This window comes from Erpetoichthys calabaricus, chromosome 2, assembly GCF_900747795.2.
Source record: "Erpetoichthys calabaricus chromosome 2, fErpCal1.3, whole genome shotgun sequence".
Classification (NCBI taxonomy): domain Eukaryota; kingdom Metazoa; phylum Chordata; class Cladistia; order Polypteriformes; family Polypteridae; genus Erpetoichthys; species Erpetoichthys calabaricus.
The window spans coordinates 164,176,232-164,199,221 of NC_041395.2; the positions used below are offsets into that span (position 1 = coordinate 164,176,232).

Consider the following 22,990-nt stretch of genomic DNA (forward strand, 5'->3'; position numbering starts at 1 on the left):
GCCTTAAGGAAACAAAATTTGCATTGAATTGGTAAGTCAGGAAACAGAGTTTAACTTCAGTCAATTACATGAAATTCTACTTCAAAGAGAAATTGTCTTAACTTAATTAACATTAAAAATTAAGCATTACGAATAAAGTAAAATACATTCATTTGTAATGTACGTATTTTATGTTACACAAAATCAATTCTCATTTGTTTATAAGAAAATGAAATGAAAAGGGATTTTCCAAAACAATACTTTTATTTGAAAATTGATTAAAAGAACATTAGTTAGATTTATAAACAGTCATGCTGAATTGAGCCAAGGTTTATGAGTTTAGATGTTTTTTTTTTTTTTTTATTCTTAAAGGAAAGACAACTTTACCCATGTTAAACATGTGAGACTTGGATAGAATTGATTAATATTTACTTTACTTGTTCCCTGAAATCTGAAAATGATGGTTCTGTGCAATAAAATGTATGAAATATATGAATAAAAGACCATGAATTTATTGTCACAAAAGTACTCATTGTGTTTTAAGGGTTGAGGGATCCGGTACTGTAGTTTACATTTACACGTGCTGAATAAATTATATTTAGGTAATTTTTTACCAGTGGAAATAGTACAGTCAAATCCATACCCTTGGCATAGATTTCTACCTGTGTCACATTTCTATGGTTACACTGTTTACTTCTCATTCCACAGCTGTCAATTTCAAATTCTTTATTTTTATTTACTTTATTTTAATTAGTCATCATATATCAAATACCACAAGAAAGGTACCGTTAATACTGTATTTTATGATATTCAGTATTGGAAATATGCATCATTATCACTACAGGTAATTTCAGATATGTTGTAAGAAAAAATGAACAACATGGAATTGTACAGAATTAAATTAATCCCAATTTCCCAAATTTCAAATTGAATTCCAGTTCTGGTTTCTGTAGGTTTTTAAAATTTCAATTCCAAACTCAGTTCCTCCGTTGAATTGGAATTGATGAATTCACCCCAAACATGATTGGATGAATGTGAATGTTGATGGCACTGATCCTGGATTAGCAAAAGTGTTAGAGGAAGAACATCTGCAGTGCTGCTTTGAAAAAAATGTTATATAATAGTTTTCCATGAAAATTTTTAAGGTTAAGATTTTATTTTTGTTTGCTTGAAATGCAATTAAGCTTTTAGTACCCCAAAATTGCGAATTTCACAGTTTTTTTCTTTAACTCAAAATCCCTGATTTTCTGATTTTAGTTTCACTTTCACATTAAGTTTTAATCTGGTTTTGAAATTTATCTTATTTTTGTCCTGTTAATCCACAATCATATTTTCAGTGGGTGTTGCTATTTTTGGTCCTGTTGTCCATTGCTAGGGTCATGCTCCCTGAAAGTCGCAGCACGTGATGTCATTAGAACAATGTTGTTTAAGCCTTTTTCCAAGTTTATGCATTGCATCTCAAAAGCCTTTGCAAATTAATCTTAGTAGAATATTAAATACTATATTTTTGGTTGGGTCTTTTGACTTCATATTGCTTCTTTTATTGGATTTTGACTTTCTAGTTTTGACCTCTACTTTTTTTTTTTTTTGCATTAATTGCCTAGTTCTTTTCCTTGTTTTTAACTGAAATGGCCCATATCTCACAAAAATGTTAAAAATAATGTGTTCTATTCATAGCTTACTTTCTTTCATTGTTTGAGAATCTGATTATAATATTCTGTCATGAGTGCTGTCTTGAAATCGTTAAAAGTTGTAACGGCCGACCCCGTACCCAGCCGGCAACTACACCTCCAAGACCTGTGGCCTGGATAATTTACTGAGATGAATCTAAACTATCAAGCCGTACCTCTAACAAATTACACTTTTCCCCCACAATCGACGGTGTAAATATAAGCATGCAAAAGCAGGTATGTAAAAATTAAACTGATTAAATGTATTAAATGAAACCACAAGACATATGCAAAAATAGAAACATATATAAATATAAATATCCCTCCACCACATCAACAACCACCATATATAAATACAACAAAACCCTCCCCTGTAACATATAACACAAAACACGAATAACAAAAATGAATGATATACTGAATGATTGTGAACTTGAGTCCGTTATAAAAACTGTCCTGAATACAGATGACTGAACTAGTGGTAAATGAGTCGTTTGATTTTCCCGGCAAATGGAACAACCTCACCGTGATTCCTCGGCGTATGGTGGATGGCGAATCGACCCCAGGGTCTCAACAGATGAAGGTTGAAAGACAGTCCGGCAAAATAAAAAACAAACTGATGCAAAGGCGCGATGTGGAAAAACAGCAAATAAGTTGATACGTGATTGAAAAACGAATGGTCTCCTTTCTCCTCTCCTTTTTTTTTCTTCCTCTCTCCTTTCTGATTACTTAAATAGTCCTGTGACGGCTGTAATTGATTAATTAAGAACAGGTGTTTTCCAGGTTAGAGGCTGTGGTCTTCTTCCATCATCGGCATTTCCTGATACACACACATAAACAGCAAACGGGACAATGGAAACAAGACGCACTCAGAACTGACATTTGACAACACTAACTATGTAGCCCCACTACAGAGTACTTACAATTTTATCAGTATTTGGTACTTTGTAATAAAGCCTTTATACTAGATAGTGTACTAGATATACTAGTAGGTTAGAAATCATGTATATTTCTTTTATTAAAATTTCTGATTTGCATGTAAATGAAGAAATGTTTTTGTGACATTTATTTTTTTTCTCAAAAGATGCAAAAATATTATCAATAGCCTTTTGTATAAGTCTTTAAAGGTTAATGAATATTTTGTAACTATTGTGAATACTTTGGATTTCAGGAGGCTTGTTAAGATATTAATATAGTCAACATTTCTGCCTTTGTATTATTTGCACTCAAACAGATTCTCGGGGAGTGCTGAACCACTGGGTTTTTACTGAAATTTGTAGATACTTGTACACAGAGTAAAGCATGCAATGAATAAGAAATGCTGAATCTGCTTTATATGGCTAGCCATGCAAGAGTAGGTTCAGTGCTATACTCTCTTCAACAGTCTCAAGTGTGGACATTCACTACATTCAAATAAAATTTAAATTTGGCTATAGCCATGCGTTCCTCCCATTTAAATCTATGAAGAGGCATTGTTTTCAACATTGTCCTTTTATCCATCCATCCATCCATTTTCCAACCCGTTGAATCCGAACACAGGGTCACGGGGGGTCTGCTGGAGCCAATCCCAGCCAACACAGGGCACAAGGCAGGAACCAATCCCGGGCAGAGTGCCAACCCACCGCAGGACACACACAAACACGCACACACTAGGCCAATTTAGAATCGCCAATCCACCTAACCTGCATGTCTTTGGACTGTGGGAGGAAACCGGAGTGCCCGGAGGAAACCCACGCAGACACGGGGAGAACATGCAAACTCCACGCAGGGAGGACCCGGGAAGCAAACCCAGGTCCCCAGGTCTCCCAACTGCGAGGCAGCAGCGCTACCCACTGCGCCACCGTGCCGCCCTTGTCCTTTTATGTTCCTTACAAATATTATTATAATCGCATCTAATTTTTAAGAAAGTATTTCTTTCTATATGCCAAAACTATATAGGATATTATTTCAATAATATATATTCTCCAGAAGAATGTTCATATTTACTTTGAATAAACCTTTAAACTGTTAATTCTATGTGCTAGTTATGTAAACTAATGTGAAACAGCAAAGGTGATATTTTTAGAATTTCATTTGCATTAAGAGGGATTAACAGAATAGTTTCTTGGTCAAATTCATGTTAAACCTGGAGACCTTGCAAAACTCATCCATCTTATTTAACACAAAATTAAACCGTGATACTGGGTCTTTTGTATAAAGTAACATATCAGTGTCAAGGGACACATTTTTTCAAGTCTGCCATTTGGAGTTCTGTCAATTGCAGAAGGTTAATGGCGAGTAGCTCAATTACAATTGGAGAAAGAATGTAGGGTGAATGACATCCTTGATGAGTGTCATGTTCTAATGAAAAGTAATCAGGTTCTATGTTGTTTATTCAAACAGAGTGTGATGAGTTAGAGCAAAATATTTTAATCCATGTACTGTAGATATATTATGCCCAAACTAATATAAAGTGGTAAATAGTATTCCGCATACTGTATTTTGAAACTTACGGATCTCTTGCCCCAAGTTATCTTACGCATCAGTAGGGTATTTGATGTTTCCATCACCTCAAACAATTCACATACTCATGCCATATCAAGAAATTTAAAATACATGTTTTTTTTCTTCTTTATTCTTTTTGTTCTTCTAATAGAAAATTTGTTCCTTTTATAGGAACCAATTTTGGTGTAAATCTATTATTCATTTTGGTTCAGTCCAATAACTTTAGTAATGTTTTTCATGATCTGATACGCGAGGATTCACATTGTAATGACTCATTGTCAGTTTGTCAGCAATTTTTTGATATACCAGTGCAGTATTTTATGCAGTTATGCTTACGCTGTCTTCAAAAATAATTTATGTAAAAAGAAACAAAAATGTTGCCTGACTAACAACCTCCTTTTTAAACACCAGCAAGTAATGTTTTGAATGCTGAATGAAAATACTTTGAGGGATTTGCAAAGTGATCAGATTTTTTTTTCCTCAGTTTATACCCACTGCGCTGTTGATGTTTATACCCACAGTGCTGTTGATTTGTATTAGTTGTGGCCAAATTCATAATTTGAAAGGGTCTTACCTGCCTATTTTAACCCTAAAATGACTCCTAAAATGCAAAAACATGGATCATTCAGTACATTTTGTTAGTTTGAAAGTGAAGCGTCTCAATCATAACCATAGGAGGAAAAAAGTGCTTTCACACCTTTTCTCACTTAAAAAGTTGATGATAGTCTGGGTTGGTCTGTTTTTTTTTTTGTTTGTTTTTTTAAATCAATTGTAAGATGACCAGAGGAGTGGAACTTTTAATTCAAAAAGCAATTCCATTCATAGTCCCTGATATAATACGAGTAATATTGAATAAAGATGGAATCTTAATTCAGTGAGCATACAAAAATATTCTGTGAAAATAAGACTCGATGGTTCAGAGAGTTAAAAAAAAAAATTCTTTTTACAAGCTGATTGTTAATAATGTTGTACTGATGGATAAAAAGCTACCAACCATTGCTTGCCATCCCAGAATGTGTTTGAAAGTTGTCCAAAGGTGGTTTTAATTGTCCTTGTGATATAACTATGTTTGAGCACTGAAATATTCAATTCAAATCGGTTGATCGTGCTTATTAAGTACTGATTAGGAGTAAAAAACAATACTCAATATATAGCCTAGATTGAATATTTATGTTCAGTGACTTGGTCACATTATTTCAGTTTTACAAGAACACACTCAAATCTTTTTTTCTTCTTTAAAATTAGTGACATGGTGGCATAATGGTTATGCTGCTGCTTCACAACTCCATGATCCTGGTTTTGGGTCCCAGTTTGGGCATGGCTTGTGTGATTATATTACATGTATCTGAATGGGTTTTGATTCCACATCCCAAAGATACGTATATTACATAAAAAGAGCTCACAATTTCATGTGGGAATGAAAGTGCTCTGGTGATTTAGCACATGCCACTCGGAGCTGGATAAACAAGGTGAAAGTGAAAGGTGCATTTCTACAAGCTTTTTTGGGGATTTTTTTTTTTAACTTTCCAGAGCACTGTTTTGAGGAAAAGGTAGATGCATGCTTGATGTTTGTCTCAAAGCTTTATGCTGCTCAAAGTAAACATTAAAAGAGCTTTTGGAGGCCTAAGGTCTAATATAGATAATGTCATTATGGTTAATCATGTTAATTAGTTACTTCCCTGTCAGTAAATTGTTTATCTTCTCCTCCTGAAATACATTTTTAGGTGTGTTTAATTTGTATACTTGTGCAGCAGTGTATATGTTTTCTTTAATTTATTATAATGCTTTTATTTATTTGTTTATTCTAGTATTCTTTTTAAAGCTTTACAGCTTCAAATTATATACCATTTCAGCAGTAGCTAAAATGCGTTTTGTAGCTTTTAGACACATTAGCAGTTTCTTGGGACTAGAAGAGATCTGGTATAAGTAATGTGTGGTCTCGATTGACCTCTCAGTTTGAAGAAACACAGGGTAGGAGTCTTTCCCAGTTGCTTCCTGTTTAAAGAATTGTAGAATTTTTTTCAAAGTAGGTAAAGACTAGGGGTTTTGCTTTAGTACACGCAATTGTTGTGAAGGTACAGCTCATTGCATTGTGTGGTTTGTTACTTTAACAAAAAACATTTAAATTCTACTTTAATACATTTTTTTAAGCTCTATCATAATTTTAATGGGTGTTTTAAGTTTTTTTTTGTATGTGTTTCCTTGTAGGAGGACAGTTTTGAAAATTTTCAACTGAAACGGTCACGATATGAGGCGTTTCTTCCGCAGGAAAAGCTTCCTGAGAGCGAACCTATGAAAAAGGCATGTTTTCTTTGCATAGGATAATTTTTTTGAATAAGTCGTAGTATTAATCATACAGAGCCAAAGATATAGAAGTTATATAATACATTTTGGGATCTGCTTCTTGTTTATATTATTAGGTTATGTATCTTTCAAAGCTAATTTTAATATATTTTTATTTATCTTCTTACTGTCCTAGTTCATAGCTTTGAAATTAATTTTATTTGTTGCCTTTTTTTCTGAAACTCTTTTAAGCCTCACGGTTTGTAGCTTTACACAATTTTTTTTCAGTATTTTGTTAATTTTACTTTACACCATCCATGCTCCAGTATATTTTTAATATGCTTACCAGCTGCCAGAATTTAACTAGTAGAAATGTAGGTACTTAACCCTGGTCTACTGAGGCCCATCCCAGAAAATTAAAATGACTGTGGAAATTAATTTTCTTAAAATGTTTATTCTGGTTAACTCTGCATACATTTAGGTTTTGATAAGAGTTGGCATTTTACCCCTCCTTGCTATAATGTAGACATAAATAAGAAAACACAACTGAACATGGCAAACTTATATAGAAGTTAATGTGCACTACTTGTGATGTTTATACATGATTTCAATTTCTTTGACAGAAAGTCAATCAATTTTAGCGTACTACTGTTTTAGGAGTATCACATGGATGACAGTACTCATTGCTGAAGACTCTAGATAACCATAAAGTAAAACCTGACAACTAAAAAATGAATATGTGAATTTGCATGTCTACTTTAAATATAATGGTGTGTGCTATGTTTTCATATATAATATTTTTGTTTCTTCAACAGAAATTATGCCTGGAGCAATGCTTTCTTGATGTCAAGCAGGACCCAGCTTCGGTGTCTCTTGGTAATTCAAGGTACACATACAGACTATAAATAAAATACAAATATATTTTTGTATATTTTTCTGCTTATCTCTACCTGTACAATTGGGTAAGCTGTGCAAAATTGGAAAGACCATAGAAATTTAAGAACCTGGGGAACTTTTAGTGATCACATGTGCACTTTATTAGGGAATAGCCCCCTTGAAGGCATTTTTAGGACTTGGGACAGGTATGCAAAATTGCACCACACAGTAGTTTAGTCAGTGAAATTTTGGTTTGTTTTCCCTGTGGGAAAATTATTTGGTGGCTACACCTACACTTCATTTTGTTTTTTGTAACACAGTATTTTAATTTAATATTCGGATTTGTTACTACCTGCCATGATGTTATGCCATGTGAAAGTTAACATGATTTCTACTTTGAACCAGTCATATGGCACAACTGTCACATGATTGTTTAAGTATTTGAGAGTAATTCAGGCTCCTGTTATGCTTTTGGACTTACCTGAGTTGCCTCGAAAGCTTGCGTATTGTAAACTTTTTTAGTTAGCCAATAAAATGTGTCATTTTATTTGAGTTCTTACCAAAAGCATTTACTTAACTCATACCTAGAGCACCAGATCTGATAAGAAAGTTGTTCAGTGAAACAGCCTGTGCAATTATGCATGTTGGCTCTGCTATCATCATTACTTAATTAAAATAGTCTGTTTAAAAAAGTTAACAAAAAAGATGCTCTAGGAGAATATCATTTACAATATGTATACTGCATGACTTTTTCCAAAACATATCCAAGATGCAAAATTGTTGAAAATTACTTGAATTTTATCCCAAAAGTATGTGCAGAATTTAGAGAAACTCTGCTAGAGGGTTTTATAGCTATGATTGATACATTTGAAAATTTTGAACTTTAAAAGCCTGAAGCTTGAATTAATTATAACTCAAAACACATCTTTTTGAAAATGGTAAAAAATGTTCTAGGGATATCAAACCATGATTTTCCACTGTAAATGAGAAGACGGTGTTTCCTAATATAAACAAGCCTCCCCTAGTGGCTTACAATGGCAATTAATAGGGCACCGGAAGAAATGTTAAACATATAGTATGTGTAGTCTCAAGATGTTAATCAATACTAAGGGACACTATGGGCTTTGAAATGCTTGTATTTGGAAAGTCTTAAGGCTTTAGTGTTACATTTCTTCTGTTAACTCACTGACTGCCATTGTGGGCTGCTGAGAAAGTGTTTTTCTTTTTTCATAATTTATAAATAATACTTCACATAGTCATTTAAGTTTCTGTAACAAATGAGTTTATGCAGTGATTGAAAAAAAACTTTGCCTTTAAATATTCTAAACATATTGAATGGCTTTTTGAATAGATTAATTTATTTAGTGAATGGGATGTGTTTATTACATATCTAGCTCTCAGTCTTGTATCAAACTGCCAACTGCTGATTTTGACATTGTGTTGTATTATTTGGTTAATTCTTTCTAATGGATTTACTTTCTAGTTTTGCTCACTTTTGAGTAGCACTGTGGTTAGCACTGTTGCCTTACAACTCCAGCGATCAGGGTTCTTTGCAGCGATCTATGGAAGAATAGCAAACATTATAAGCTTTCACTGTTGTAATCTAAAAAAATGTTTTCATTTGACTTTTTTAGTGTTTAAACTTCCAATTTTCCTTATTGTTAGTTTAACCATATAATGCTGTCATAATGTTACCTGCTTTATATGACTTTTATTTAATTTCTGTTGTTCCATTTGTTTTTTACAGCTGTTATCTTTACATGTGTGATAAAATTGTGGCCCCGAATGTCTCACTTACTTCATTATTGCCATCCAGTCAAGAGTCAACTAAGCTGCATGGGGACAACATTGAGGAGACTAAAGGACATCCACTAGAAAATCTAGTAAAACATCATTCTAGTGATACACAAAATGAAACTTCTTTCTTCTCAGAGTGCTTAGAGAATCAAGCAGACAATGGTGAATCTGTGACAGAGTCAGCTGGCTGGCCTGGTGAGTAATTTAATTCCTGTACTTTTCTTTCAAAACCTTTATAATAACTATTTCAAAGCAAATATGTGCAAATTTAATAAAAATAATAAAAAAAATTAAAAAATTTAATAAAAATTAATAAAATAAAAGTCATTTTCATTACAAACCAGGTTGTGGTAAATGTAGGTTTAGGTTATTAAATATCATATCACTGCACACACTGTAATTCTCACATCAAATTCAGCATAGCTTCTTCTTTCAAAATATATTTTGATTTTTATGACATGTTACTTTAAGAACCAAAGGTTTGTGGCCAATTGATAGTTTCTAATTGCATAACTCCTTGCACTCTGCTGTTTTATGGGTATTCTAGTAGGCTAGCATCATTTTTTGGCTCATCCACATGTTCCAAGGACCTTTTTCATTAGTTAAAAGCTAATTCATCTATTGGCTGATGTTACCTTGTAAAGGCAGAGGTCATGTACCACGTGTTTTTTGACCAATTAATAATCAACTGATTTGCAGTTTAAGGGTTATGCGTGTAGAGTTTTCCACTGTTCCATAGCATAGAACCACATTTACAAGACATGACAATCATGTATTTTCATCTTTGACTACTGTTACATAATAATCACTAGGTATTTTTTTTTTGTCTTTACCTTAGCAGTTCCTACAGCTGGCTAGGTCTGTTAACCTGAGTTTTGTTTTGTCCTTGGACATTGAGTCTTTTGCTCATTCTTCCTTGCACCATTCTCTGAGCTGCCTTCTACGTATTTATCTGTTTATACTGTATCTTCTCACTAACCAATATCAATTATGGCTAATCTGTTCTTGCAGCAAAAAACCCTTCACATTACCATGACACAGAATGAAGACTAAACCCATTGCTCTTATATTTTAAAGTTCAGTACCGTAGCCATTATATCACACAATGTATATATGTAAATACTTTAATAAAACCAAGATTTAAAGGGCCAAGTACAATGTAGATATTTGGTTAAGTTTTACTTGAGAAAAGTTTATCAATGTAGCGTGTTCTTTTAAAGCTTATGGCAATTGATAATCTAAAATTATTTTTAATGCATTAATAGTGTCTGCTGGGCTCATTTTGAAAGCCACCCACAGAGCTTGTAGAATTACTCATTTACATTTTACAGTGCTCACTGTGCCACTTGCTTTCTCCCCCCAAGAGCACCACACTACAAGCTGTTCTGCAGACCAAGTGAAATCTGAACATGGAAGCAAGCATGGCCCCATAGCTGTTGCTATGGAAACAGACCGGAGTGAGAACGCCTACTTGCCTTTCATTAAAGACATCACTGTGGAGGATGACAAGGACAAAATCGTGGTGGAAATTCTGCAGATGTACACCAAACAGCAGGAGCGGCTCAGTGCAACTCTTCAAAGGAAAATGGAATTGCAAATGGTATTTCACTATAATATTGTTTGTTTTATTTAAATTTTAATCAGAATGATTGCTGTTTTTAAAAATAAACAGCATCGAGTATCAACAAAATTACCTTTAAGGTTATGGTATGGAGGAGTATATCATTTAGTTCTATTTAAAAATGTTGTTTATGTATTATTTCCATCTCTGCACTTTCCTGTGCAGATGATGATAAGAGTTAAAGAAGTTCCATCTCGGTCATTGTCACCCTTTCCTTAAGTGTGATAAAATAACAAAGAACACATTCTTGTAAGACTTCTTTATCTACATAGTACTATATGTGGTGTGGACCTCTAAATTTAAAGTTCCAAACACATTATTAGATGTCTTTTTCTCAGGTAATGTCCATGTAGTGAGGTATTTGTTTTATTCTAATTCCTTACACTTATATATGTTTTTTGTTAATGGTGAAGTCATACCCTTAAACATTTTCTCACAAATAATAATGCACTTGTTAAGTTTTTTTTTGGTTCATATGTAATGTAATGTTTTAAAAAAATCAAAAAAAAAAAAAATCCCAGTATGGCCCCAAAGTATTTCTTGTTACTGTTTGTGACATGCAGCATTTTATGGTTCTCAATTCATATTGGTCTTCCTAGATAGTTTAACTATCTGTTTGAAGTTTCTTAAAGCATTATTTTAAATAGCCATCACTAGTGATTGTGTTTATAAAAATTACTTGTGGTATCAATAATGGCTTCTAAATCAGTTATCCCTGTTTTACCTTTCAGGGTGTAGCTTCATTGGTATGCCAGTATTATTTTCTTTTTTTAATTAGTAAATGATATACATCCAATAGTGTACATTAACATTTGTTCTAGAAATACATCCATCCAAAATACACACACTCTTTATTATCACAGTAATTGGGGGGGACATGTATTTTCAATATTAGAATTTTCAGAAATTACAAGCTTTAACAGTTTTGTAAATCCTGGGAACATATATTAATAATCCAGGTCTTAAATTTTCCTATGTTGCTAATCATGTCCACGGCAACCTACAGAAATTGTCTTTCAATGTAATAAGCTTCAGCATCACACAAATGCAGAGGGACATGGCCTTTTAAGGGGAATGTAGACTCTAAACTGATTTGCCTTTTTTTATGTTTGGCTCTACAGGATCTGGATATTTTGCGTAATGCTCGAACGACAGTGTTGACGGAGTTATCTGTGGAAAACAGTGAGCTGCAGAAGGAGCTGGATTCTATTCAAAAGGAACATGCACGCCAGATGGAGGAGGTCAGAGAAGAACAGCGGGAGCTGGAACGTCGGCTAGAGCAGCTTAGGCGTCAGAGCTGTTCTTGTTTCTCATTCAGAGACAGAGGCCGTGAAAAGGAGTATGCAGCACAGGTATGGTATTTGCTGTCTGCACATATATATCTTGTTCTGAAATTGGGAGTTAGTACAGTATTGTAAGCCAGCAAATTTGTATATCTCTTTAGGTCTACTTATTGAGTTACTTTTCAAAGTACAAATCATAGAGTAAAAGTCAAGCAGAAAAACTATTTTTATTACCTTAGAACACTATTTTAAGGTACTGGACACATCCATCCATCCATTATCCAACCTGCTATATCCTAACACAAGGTCACGGGGGTCTGCTGGAGCCAATCCCAGACAACACAAGGCACAAGGCAGGAACAAATCCGGGACTGGGTGCAAGCCCACTGCAGGACACACACACACACACCAAGCACACACTAGGGACAATTTAGGATCGCCAATGCACCTGACCTGGACTGTGGGATGAAACCCACACAGACACGGGGAGAACATGCAAACTCCACACTGGGAGGACCCAGGAAGTGAACCCCGGTCTCCTTACTGTGAGGCAGCAGCGCTACCACTGCGCCACCGTGCCGCCCGGTACTGGACACAGAAAAGACAAAATTAGGATGAGGCTAGAAACAGACAAAAGAAGTTGGTAAGAAAAAGAAATTAGAAAATAGACTTGAAAAACCAGCAAGTAATCTGCCTCATATTTCTCAGAATATGTCAAACAGCATGAAGTGTCATCTGTGATTTAATTCACTCGCTCATTGTCCAGACTTGCTTACCCTGATGCAGGGCCACATTAGTCAGTGGTCTGTCTTAGCAGTAGTTGCACAAAATAGCAATCAAACCTGCATATGGCACCTCTACATCACAGGGTGCACACCTTCACTCTGTCTCTGTCTCTCTTGCTGTCATTCCGGGCCATTTTAGAGCTGCTAATTATGCTAACATGCACATCTTTGGAATGTGGAAGGAAGCCGTTGTTGTTGGAGGAAACTCATGAAGGCACAAGAAAAAAAACGAGCAGATTCCACAGGCATTCCACACAGTTAAATAACATAATGAATGTTGTAAAGTGTTGTAAGTTGGTAAATGGAAAAATTATTAACATCAAACTTTCTTTAATATGTTTATTTACATAAAAACTGCTTAACCATGTGTGATTATTATATTTATAAGCACTTTGAGCCTCTCCTCATTGAAGAGCACTAAACAAAAATAAAAATAATGCGCATATGGACTGAAAGTTTAAGATAGTTTGCAGCATTTGGTCTAAGTAGCTGAAGGCATGGTTGCCAGGTCAGTTAATACCCCAATTTAGTCATGACCCTGAACACACATCAGTAAACCTACCTATATAATATAGTATATATATTTTTTAGTCCGAATCAGTTTTTTATTTGTAGTCCCAGAAGCACAAACAATAACCAGGCAGCAGTCTAAATGAAATTTTGCAAGTGTTTTTCAACTGGGGCATTTTTCAAATTCATCAAACTTATATGTCTTTAGGCTCTGAAAGAAAATTCTAAATAACAAAAAGTATTTTTGACAATTTTACTTCTATACATAATTGAAACAATACATTCCGAATGGCTAGAATCCATATATCCAAAACATCTGCATAGATTTTTCTCCAGGTATTATCCCACACATTCTCCGAATTCATTCATGTTAAATTAATTGTTGGTTCTAAATTGCTGTTATATGAGTGTTGCCGTATGCATGATTGGGTCTTCTGGCTTTGCCCCCTGTATTGGAATAAGCAGATTAGAGACTGTTAAATAATACAATTATTTAAAATTTGTCAGCAGGTCATTTTAATTAAATTGTGAACACAGAAGACTCAAAAGGAGTGCAGCATGAGTGGAAAATGAAATAAACAGGCCTTTTACACTAGCCTGAAGGAAGGATTTAAAATTGTGGCTCTAAGTCTTGCTGCTAAGACTTTTCTTAACTCAGTGTGAGCATTTTCTGAATTTTCTAAACAAAACTCTGAAAGGGTAAAAAAGATGGCCATTGCTAAATAAAAATTAATAAAACCATTAAACATGCCAAGTAATCTTTAAAATAATTTACAAATGCAAAATCAAAAATAAGCAAAATAGCTACAAAGTACACCTACTGGATATGCACAAATAAATCTCAAGGCTGTTAAATTCAGGGGTAGTGGCGGCGGTGCAGAGTTTAGGAAGGCAGCATTACATACAAGCAGGAAACTCAACTAAAGAGAACACCTGTCTATAACAGGGCACATACACACACTTATGGGGGCCAGTTTAGGGATACCAAACCACTTACCATACATGTCTTTAAAACTTTAGAGAAAGGTAAAGAATGGAAATGACAAAATCAGTCAGAATTGCTAACTTTCTTAAATGTGTCCCCGGGTCTCCTTTTATTGGGGAACAATACTATCCAAAATGTTACACTTCGAAGTATTTAGCTATGCCCAGAAAGGGATAGCCAGTTCAAACTCTTGAAGACTATAGAAGGTCACCAGCAAAACTACATGAAAAATAAAGAAGCATGCTAAAACACAGAATCAGTACAAAATTTAATGTAACCACGTATAGAATGTGGCACAAACTGTTATGTAGTTGCAATACAACTTTTTACTAGACAGAAAATATTTTGATTTTACTTTGTAAAAACAAAAAGAAAGTTTTCTAAGATTTGTAATGATGTGTTCTATTCAGTGGTCAATTTTAAACATACAGTGCATTCTAGTATAAGAAGGAGTAGTAGGTGTTCAGTCTGCCATCGGTAATGACACTTCTGTTCCAAGGTCAATGCATATATGCCTTGTATTAAATGCTGTGATGACTAAGGAATCTTGATATTAGAATAAGAATGGTCTAGTGACCTGTATCTGATAGAGCAATGTATGTATTTAGGCCTTCAGATTTATAAACACACATTCAGGTGTATTCAAAGAGCATAATATACTTTAAACATGAAAATATTGCTTGGTAACTTAAATATAAATAAAACTGCTTATCTCACAAGAGTGTGTCTTTTATACCATAACTGATTGTTCCTAAAATTAAAAAGAAAGATGAGGGATAGCTTTTCCTATTAGGTGTGACTGGTTGAATCATTTTAGGTATGATTTGAAGAACAAAATAGAAAATTGCGGTACATGGCAGAATAGAATTACAGCATGTAATATTGTTTTACAATACGCTATGTGTTGTGACCCAGGTTTTGTAATAATGCTGCAATTCGCTGTGTTTGGTAATTTTCAGCCTTACTTTCTATAACTATTGGCACTCCAGCCACCATAAAAAAACCTCACACTGTTCCTCTCCATCTGAACTAGTGTGGTGCTGAGGCGTCACCCGTTGCATGGCTGTACTCGGGTCCTAATCTGAGATCCCGAGTTGGTTTGTCTTGTGGTGGGTGCGGCAATGTTCTGTATCAGCGCATGCTCCTAACTTCCTCCTCCTACTCTATAACTACAAAAAGTACAGCTGTAAATGGTGAAAACAATTTTGATAAATATCTACCACACGAACTACTGTTGTGCCCAACTATCTAACTAAATTCTGCAGTGTATATACCAGAATGATATGGTCTCAGTACGACTATATTGAGATATTTATTAGTGCACCGCCATCCTGTACAGTTTAAATTCCTGACTTGTGCCCTGTGCTGCTGGAACAGGTTGTAGTTTCCCTTCATCTTGAATTGCAATATTCAAGAAAATGAAAAGTGAATACGAATTTAATATCAAGAGACAAAAAACACTTTGTTTATTCACCTATGGAATACAAGGAGTTAACAAGCTGAAAGATTACTGTATTTATTAAAACATACACATCTCCCAATATTTACTTTTTTTTTTCAATCAACATATATATGTTCCTTTAGGCACACTGTCTTCTCTCTATTTTCAACCAGAATGAGTTATATTGCCTTTAACTTGCAGTGCACAAAAACCCCATGTTGGGTTTTCTTGTAGTGTCATACTGTAAAAAGAAGATGGACGACCACTGTGACATGCATAACAATGCTGAATGATCAAATAATACAAAAAGTATCCTGATTTTTATAATCTTCAGCTTCTCAATTTTTCTGTATAGATTGCAGACCTCAAGAAGAGACTGGATCACACAGAAGCTGAACGAGAGGAGCTACAAGAAGAGCTGCAGCGGGAAAGAAAGGCAAGGGAAATGCTGGAAAGGATGATCACAGAATTAAAGCAGCAAGTCTGTTGCTCAGCCACTGACAAACAAAGCGATGCAAAAGTGACTTCCATGAAATTGACTGACAGTGCAGGAGAATCAAAGTAGAAACTCAAACATACAAACAAACCTCATCATCTTTAGGAAAATAAGACTAATGAAAAAAAATTCAAGGATATTAATTCAAAAGTGAAAGGTCATTTCCTGTATGAAATCTGAATTTTGTTTTTCAAACTTTTTTTTTTTGTTTTTGCCTTTTAAAAGGTTGATTATTTCTGTATTTTGTGTTTTCTGCTATTTTGAGGAACAGTGTGCAGCTAACACAACAGCACGGACATTACACTATGGTCCTCATCTAGCCAAAAAGTTCAAAGTTACTGGATTCTTTTCAAGTTTGTGAAGAAGTGTAGTATGGAGGATTATGATTGGCTCTTGTCTGGTGAACAAAGTTAAAGGTACAATTGACAAATTATATATATATAAGGCTGTTATGAAAGGAAGGATGGAAACACATTGTGCAGATATTCCATTTTTACTACCTGAAATGTTGGTGCGGTTGAGTGAGTGAATGGTTGTGATCAGTCCTTTTTCAAAGGACCCTGTAAATACCATAGAGGCTGTTACTAAATCTCATTAATTGCTAAGAAAGCACACCAGGTTTTATTTTATATAAGTTTACAGTTTGTGCTCTAGCACTCCTCCTCATACCTTCTATAGTTTTTTTTCAAGCAAGAACAAGAATAACACTTGAAGGCTTTGTGAAATAACTCAATTTATTTTTGTATAGTGCTTTTGATTAAGTACAGGCTCGGAGCGAATTTTAGATATTTACAATGATATTGTATTAGCAGTAAATTACAAACCATACAACATTTACAAACATAAATACACTATAAAACATAGCAAATTCAGCATGAACATATATTTTATAAAGTCTATTAACATTATTATAGGGAGATGCATTATAAAGCCTTGGGGTTATCTTTACCAGCCATTTCCAAATCACATTACAACCTTCCAATTTGTTTCTTTCAGTCAAGTATTAACTTGATACCGGACTTTGAAAACACATTTTACTGTCCTACAGCACATAAAGTTTCTGTAACTTTTCCTGGAGCATAGCTTCTTATATTACACTTGTGTTAGTGTAACATTATGAAGATTTATGATATGCCCATTTGTCATGTATGGTTCCACTCAAAACATTAATGGTTTTAGGCAACCAAATTGAGCTTTTTCAAAGTTTTGCAGCAGTAGTTTTTCAGTTCTCTGTATGGCTACAGATTTTTATTCCATCCAATTTCACAAATAAGTGACTTGTGCTTACTTTGAATTTTTCACCATTTGTATTTACCTGGCCAACAGGTATTTTTAAGAAGTTCATAAATATTGGCAATTGTTTCCATAGCTTTAAAGTTATATGTTTCATTCATTTATCTTTTTTCTGTAGATCTTGCTCCTATAAGTGTATCTTAATGCAGATGATTAGCAAAGGGCAGTGCAGACACAGTTCCAAAGAATGTTGGAGGCAAAACATTTCTTAAAAGTGAGCAGCTAAGCAAATATGGCACTGAAGTACTTGCTCCTCTTTAGCATTCAGTGTTGTCAGCATTTAGATACAAGTACTTGAGCAAACTCTATAGCAAAGAGTGACTTTAAAAATGTTTTTGAAAAAAAATAGATATTTCAGAATTTCTTTGGTATGACAATAAACAAAGGGCAGCCCGGTAAAAAATGGCATCAATTAAAAGTAAAAATGACGCACTAGTTGGAGGAAAAAACTGAAAACCTGTGGCTACAGGGTGCCCCAGGACTGAACTTGGAAGCCACTGGTTTAGACGATTCATAACAAATGCATCCAGTCACTTTGCAGTTCTGCATTAACTTTGTGCTCAATAGGAAAACTTGGTGTTATGGTCCTGACATTCTCTCTTCTCCTGTGCTTATTATGAATTGGCCATTGGTGGTTTATCTTTACCTACCATTTGCTTAAAGTACTGCATCACACTGTTTGCTAGTTGTTAAATTATTTTGTAGTGACTCACATTAACTTTTTTGGTTATTTGTAAAAACTGGTCAACAGACCTTTTCAGTGTAAACTACTGTATGTAAGCTCCTTCCAAGCTGCACTGCACAGTTGCTTAGTTATCTTTTGCAGTGGAAGCATTAGCAAGTTATAGGATTTGGTTAGTGAGTTAATGGCGAGGGATTAAACCCAAGAGCCGTCTGTCTGCTTTGGAATCTCTCTCCTTATCTGCTAGGTCACACTCTCTGACAGAAGGTCTTTAGATCACAGTTAGACGTGGGATTTGAAATCCTAAGCTTCAGGCTGCTGACACACTTTTTAAACGTGAACATGTCTCTTAACCTGTGCCAGGATTGCACAAATGCGATACTTGCAATGCACTGCTATGCAGGTAAAGCTGTTTTCTTCAGTAGATATATAAAGGTTAGCCAAACCTTGGTTGTTTAATTGTTTGATGTTTTCCTTCCCAAACTAAGAGAAATAAGTAGAATTGGCACTTTAAACCAGAAGGACAGGCAGTTGGAAATTCATTTGGTCCTGTAAAACAAACCTTGTTGATGACCATCATTATATTACACATTACATTTCTATGCTGTACTTCTTCGCCAATCACTTAGGACTCGCCTCTCAAAGCAGACAGCCTTGCAGGTGCAGTAATAAGGCCTTATTCCTTTCTGCCAAACTGAAACACAGAAAGCCATCTCTGGAAACGTAAAAGCATATTGCATAGATTATGTTTGGTTTTTTAATATGTTCCTCCTCGTCTTTTGTGAAGCATGAAACTGGCGCTCTGCAGTTCTTTTCAGTATGTGCTTTGTTAACATGAGGCTGAGTTTTTGAATGAAGGGTGGAAGGGAGAGGTTTGAGGACACTAAGAATCAACAAATAGTGAAAGAAACATTGCTAGATGGCCAGTGAGACCACCTCATCTGTCGGACTTTGACATTCTCACAACTAATCCTGTTTGAATTCCTTCTTTGAATGCTGTATACTAGTGCATCTCTTATAATCTTGAACATAGCATTAGGCAACCACTCCTTCAAAGTAAAATAAGTACCTGGCTAAATAAATAATTATGGTCTTTTCCACTATCGGCTTTCATTTTTATATTTCAGCTTTGACAAGGTGATACCTGCAGACTTAATGAACATAACCTTTAGCCAATTTAGGAGACGATTAACATTACTTTGTAGATACCAAATTGGTTATATGAAAATTATTTGTGCCAATCTATTCAAAAGCTTAAATTAATGCACAGTATATGCTAGTTAAGATTATGATTTTAAAGCCACCATCTATTAAAAGAATATTGTGCAAAGTGAGAAACGTGTTTTCAATTTGCATAGCCAAAGGTTTTTATAAAATGCTAATGTCAGGTGGACGTTTATTTATTTAATTTTAATTAATGTATGCATAATCCTGAACGGTTCCTCAGCCATGGCAAATGTGGATCTCAGAAAGCCCCAGAAGAATTCCAGAAAGAATTGTAGACTTTGTTGCACAACAGCCAAACTCTCATTTTTCATTTTTATCTCATGCAAGGAAAACGACAGGTCCAAAGGCGATTCCAGCATCAGGCAGCTGTGCATTTTCTGTCCATTTTTAGGTTTCTTCCATTTTCCTCACTTCACTTTCACACTTGATCTATTTTTAATTTGTTGTTTGTACCATTTTTAACAGTTTTGCTGCAATAAATATCTTTCGGTTTTTAGTTAGTGTTATGTTATTGAATCCAGTGTTTAATTTCTGAAGGGTGTGAGATGGTTTTTAATCTTGAAAGTGTGCTAGTTACTTTTTTTGTTCCTTATTATTCTTCAAGGAAAGTTTTGTGCACTCTAGGAGTGTGAGGACAATAGAAAAGCATTTGGTCAATCAAAGAGCAAGTAATTTGGCTTCTTCATGATGTAATTATTTTGTGTTGTTAGTGAATTCAAAAATGTCCAAGTTTAGTCAGCGTTTTACCCAAAACACTAAAGACAGAGCTACTTGAGGTACTTTTAGAATTTGCGTGTGTTTTCCCTCAAAGCACCCCCCCTGGTAAACATTATTTAGGAATTTTAAACCATATTTGATGCATATTTATATTAGTACATTAGCAGCAGCCTCATCGAAATACTGGGACTGGAGATGTGAAGCTGAGCTCACGTTAAACTGGCTGTAGATAAGGTGTGAAAACAGCAGAGGATGCTGTCAAGCTGTCATCCTCTCACTTTGAAGACTTCAGGCCTGAGACAATGAAATGCTCCATACCATTTGGTGACTCTCTTATATCTTTCTTTCCAAACATTTCAGATTTTATTCAGTTATCAGACGCAATTATGGATAAATGTATGTAACCAACAGGAGAGCGTACTGCCATAACACTCTCATAGTTTGGTTTATATTCAAATTATATACCAAACTAAAATAAGCCATTGCCTTTCCAGCACTTAAAATGTCATACATTTTTTCCCCACAATTAATATGGCATTATCTTAGCAAATGCTGCACTTGTGTGTGTGAGTGTGTGTTTGTGTGTGTGTGTGTGTGAGTGCGTGTGTGTTTATATGTGTATATACACTTGTCTGTGCATTGGTAAATAAAGCAATGACCTGCTATAGCGGTTTTTAAATGGAACTATGTGACAGATTGTAACAGAAATAAGTGAATGCAAAAATGTCATTATTATTATTATTATTATTATGATTATTATTTATTGATACCTTCTGTAAAAGAAAAAAAATGCAAAAGTTATTTTTTTTAAAACCAGTTCTAATGTGAATGACAGTGATAAGCAGTGTTATGCCTTGCCTGGTAATGAATTACCTCCGAACAGTCCTGAGTCTGCGGGTTGACAGTTTCTGTATGCAAGTTACTTGCTGTGGACACTAGAGGGTGCTGTAAATCTACCTTCTTAGCTTTAGTTCTACGAGATGTTGCTGTCCTCTGACTTGTAAGAGTCAGTCCATTGAACAAAACACACACAGAGAGTGAGAGGGGGAGAGCCAGGGCAACGAGGGGGCTGCGGCGGGCCATCATTGACCTGTACAGACATTACTGGATGATGTGAAGCTCATGTGGATGTTACTGTTCAATTGCTCCAAGCTTTCCTGTATTGCAAAGTGTGGATTTTTGCCCTTAACAACGTATGAATGTAAAAAAGTTTTATATTAAAAAATAACACACTGTTAAAACAAAGAGCATTTTTATCATTATTATTTTTTATGAATGCAGTTATTCCTAACAATGTATGGCTGCTCATTTTATTTTCACTTGCCATATTGACATAGTTTTTATTTGGGTATATTTAAAAATATTTTTCTTTTGAAAAATAATTTGATTTATTGTAGTCACATTAGCAGTTCACTTGCTGATGATTAAAACCGAATACATTTGACAGTTTAAGACTAAATCCTGGCTATATAGGTGTGTGTGTGTGTAGCATATACATATACTGTGTATATATTCACATACACATAACCCTGGTGATGAATGACATATTATATAGGTTTGTATTTATAATATAAATAAAAATCAGACCTGTAGTTCAAACTCATGGGGCCAATATACAGCAGTTTTATACCCATTTTTAAAAGACCACCATCTACTGAACTTTCTAAAAGCACTCATTCATTCTTTGATACTCTAAATACAACAAATTCCTTTGTGAATCTGCTTACTCAATACATGGATGGTTGGAGTAATTCAAAATAGAGACTAACATTGGAAAAATCAAAAGTTGGCTTGATTTGCTCTGTATTGCTATGGCTTTGTAAATGCAAACCCCTTTTTTGTATTTGCTGTTTCAATTCCAAGCAGTGTGTGTAAATGATCCTCGCCTACAATTCTAGTACTGTATGTTGCCAATTCCGTACAGTGTGATTTAAAAAAAAAAAAAAAAAAAAAAATCCTGCATTGCATGACATAACACTGTCCTCTACCTCATGTTGTGATAAAAAAAAATATTTTATAAGTAAAGTACACTGCATCTCTGTCCATTTAGGTGATATTTAATAGAAAAAATAACATGCTTTTAACTTTTACCTCAATTGTATGTTGAGAGTGTGTGAGCAAATTTGCTTTTTTTTCCCTCCCCAACTTATGATGTATTGCAAATTAGGTGACAGAAAATGACCTTGGATGACATTTCAGTAAAGTTCTTTTAGTGACAGGTTAACCAGTTGCGTGTTTCTTTTTGTTGTAATGTTCTTCACCTCCTGCTCGATGGCACTTTGGAGCTCTCCTTTTGTGAGGTTTTTCTTTTTCAGAGCTGACTCTGACCACTAAGGATGGGTGACAAATGACAAGTGATCGTTTGTATTGCCTATAAAAAGTATTCATCCCACCTAGGACTTTTTTTTTTTTTTTGATGATCGGCATTGAAAAAAGCTTAATGAAATCCATAGGGCGGAGTGGTGGCTCTGAGGCTAAGGATCTGCGCTGGTATCCCGAAGGTTGCCGGTTCGAATCCCCGTCACTGCCAAAAGGCCACTGCTCTGCTGGGCCCTTGAGCAAGACCCTTAACCTGTAATTGCTCCAGGGGCGCTGTACAATGGCTGACCCTGCGCTCTGACCCCAAGGGGTATGCGAAAACTACCAAATTCCTAATACAAGAAATTGTATAAGGCGAAATAAAGAACAAAAAAAAAAAAAATGATTCTATGCTGTACAACATTAAAACATCAAAGAAGTTCACTTTTTATAGGCACTTTTTTGTAGGCAATGTAAAAAGGCAAAAAGTGGGAGCGGTTTAGAAAAAAGAATGATTTGTGTGTATCTGTTGTTAAACCATTGTGTTTGTATGTGATTAAGTA

General features: G+C 34.8%; 1 protein-coding gene across 1 annotated transcript in view; it reads left to right on the forward strand.

The window, feature by feature from the left end:
* skilb (SKI-like proto-oncogene b) overlaps positions 1 to 22,353 on the forward strand; it is a 39,692-nt gene extending 17,339 nt beyond the window's left edge. The window contains exons 3-8 of the mRNA XM_028794728.2: positions 6,342 to 6,434; positions 7,232 to 7,302; positions 9,040 to 9,284; positions 10,454 to 10,689; positions 11,832 to 12,062; positions 16,070 to 22,353. Of these exons, the coding sequence (XP_028650561.1) occupies positions 6,342 to 6,434; positions 7,232 to 7,302; positions 9,040 to 9,284; positions 10,454 to 10,689; positions 11,832 to 12,062; positions 16,070 to 16,279 (1,086 nt within the window). The 3' untranslated portion in view covers positions 16,280 to 22,353. The remainder of the gene's footprint in view (positions 1 to 6,341; positions 6,435 to 7,231; positions 7,303 to 9,039; positions 9,285 to 10,453; positions 10,690 to 11,831; positions 12,063 to 16,069) is intronic.
* Positions 22,354 to 22,990: the final 637 nt, after the last annotated feature.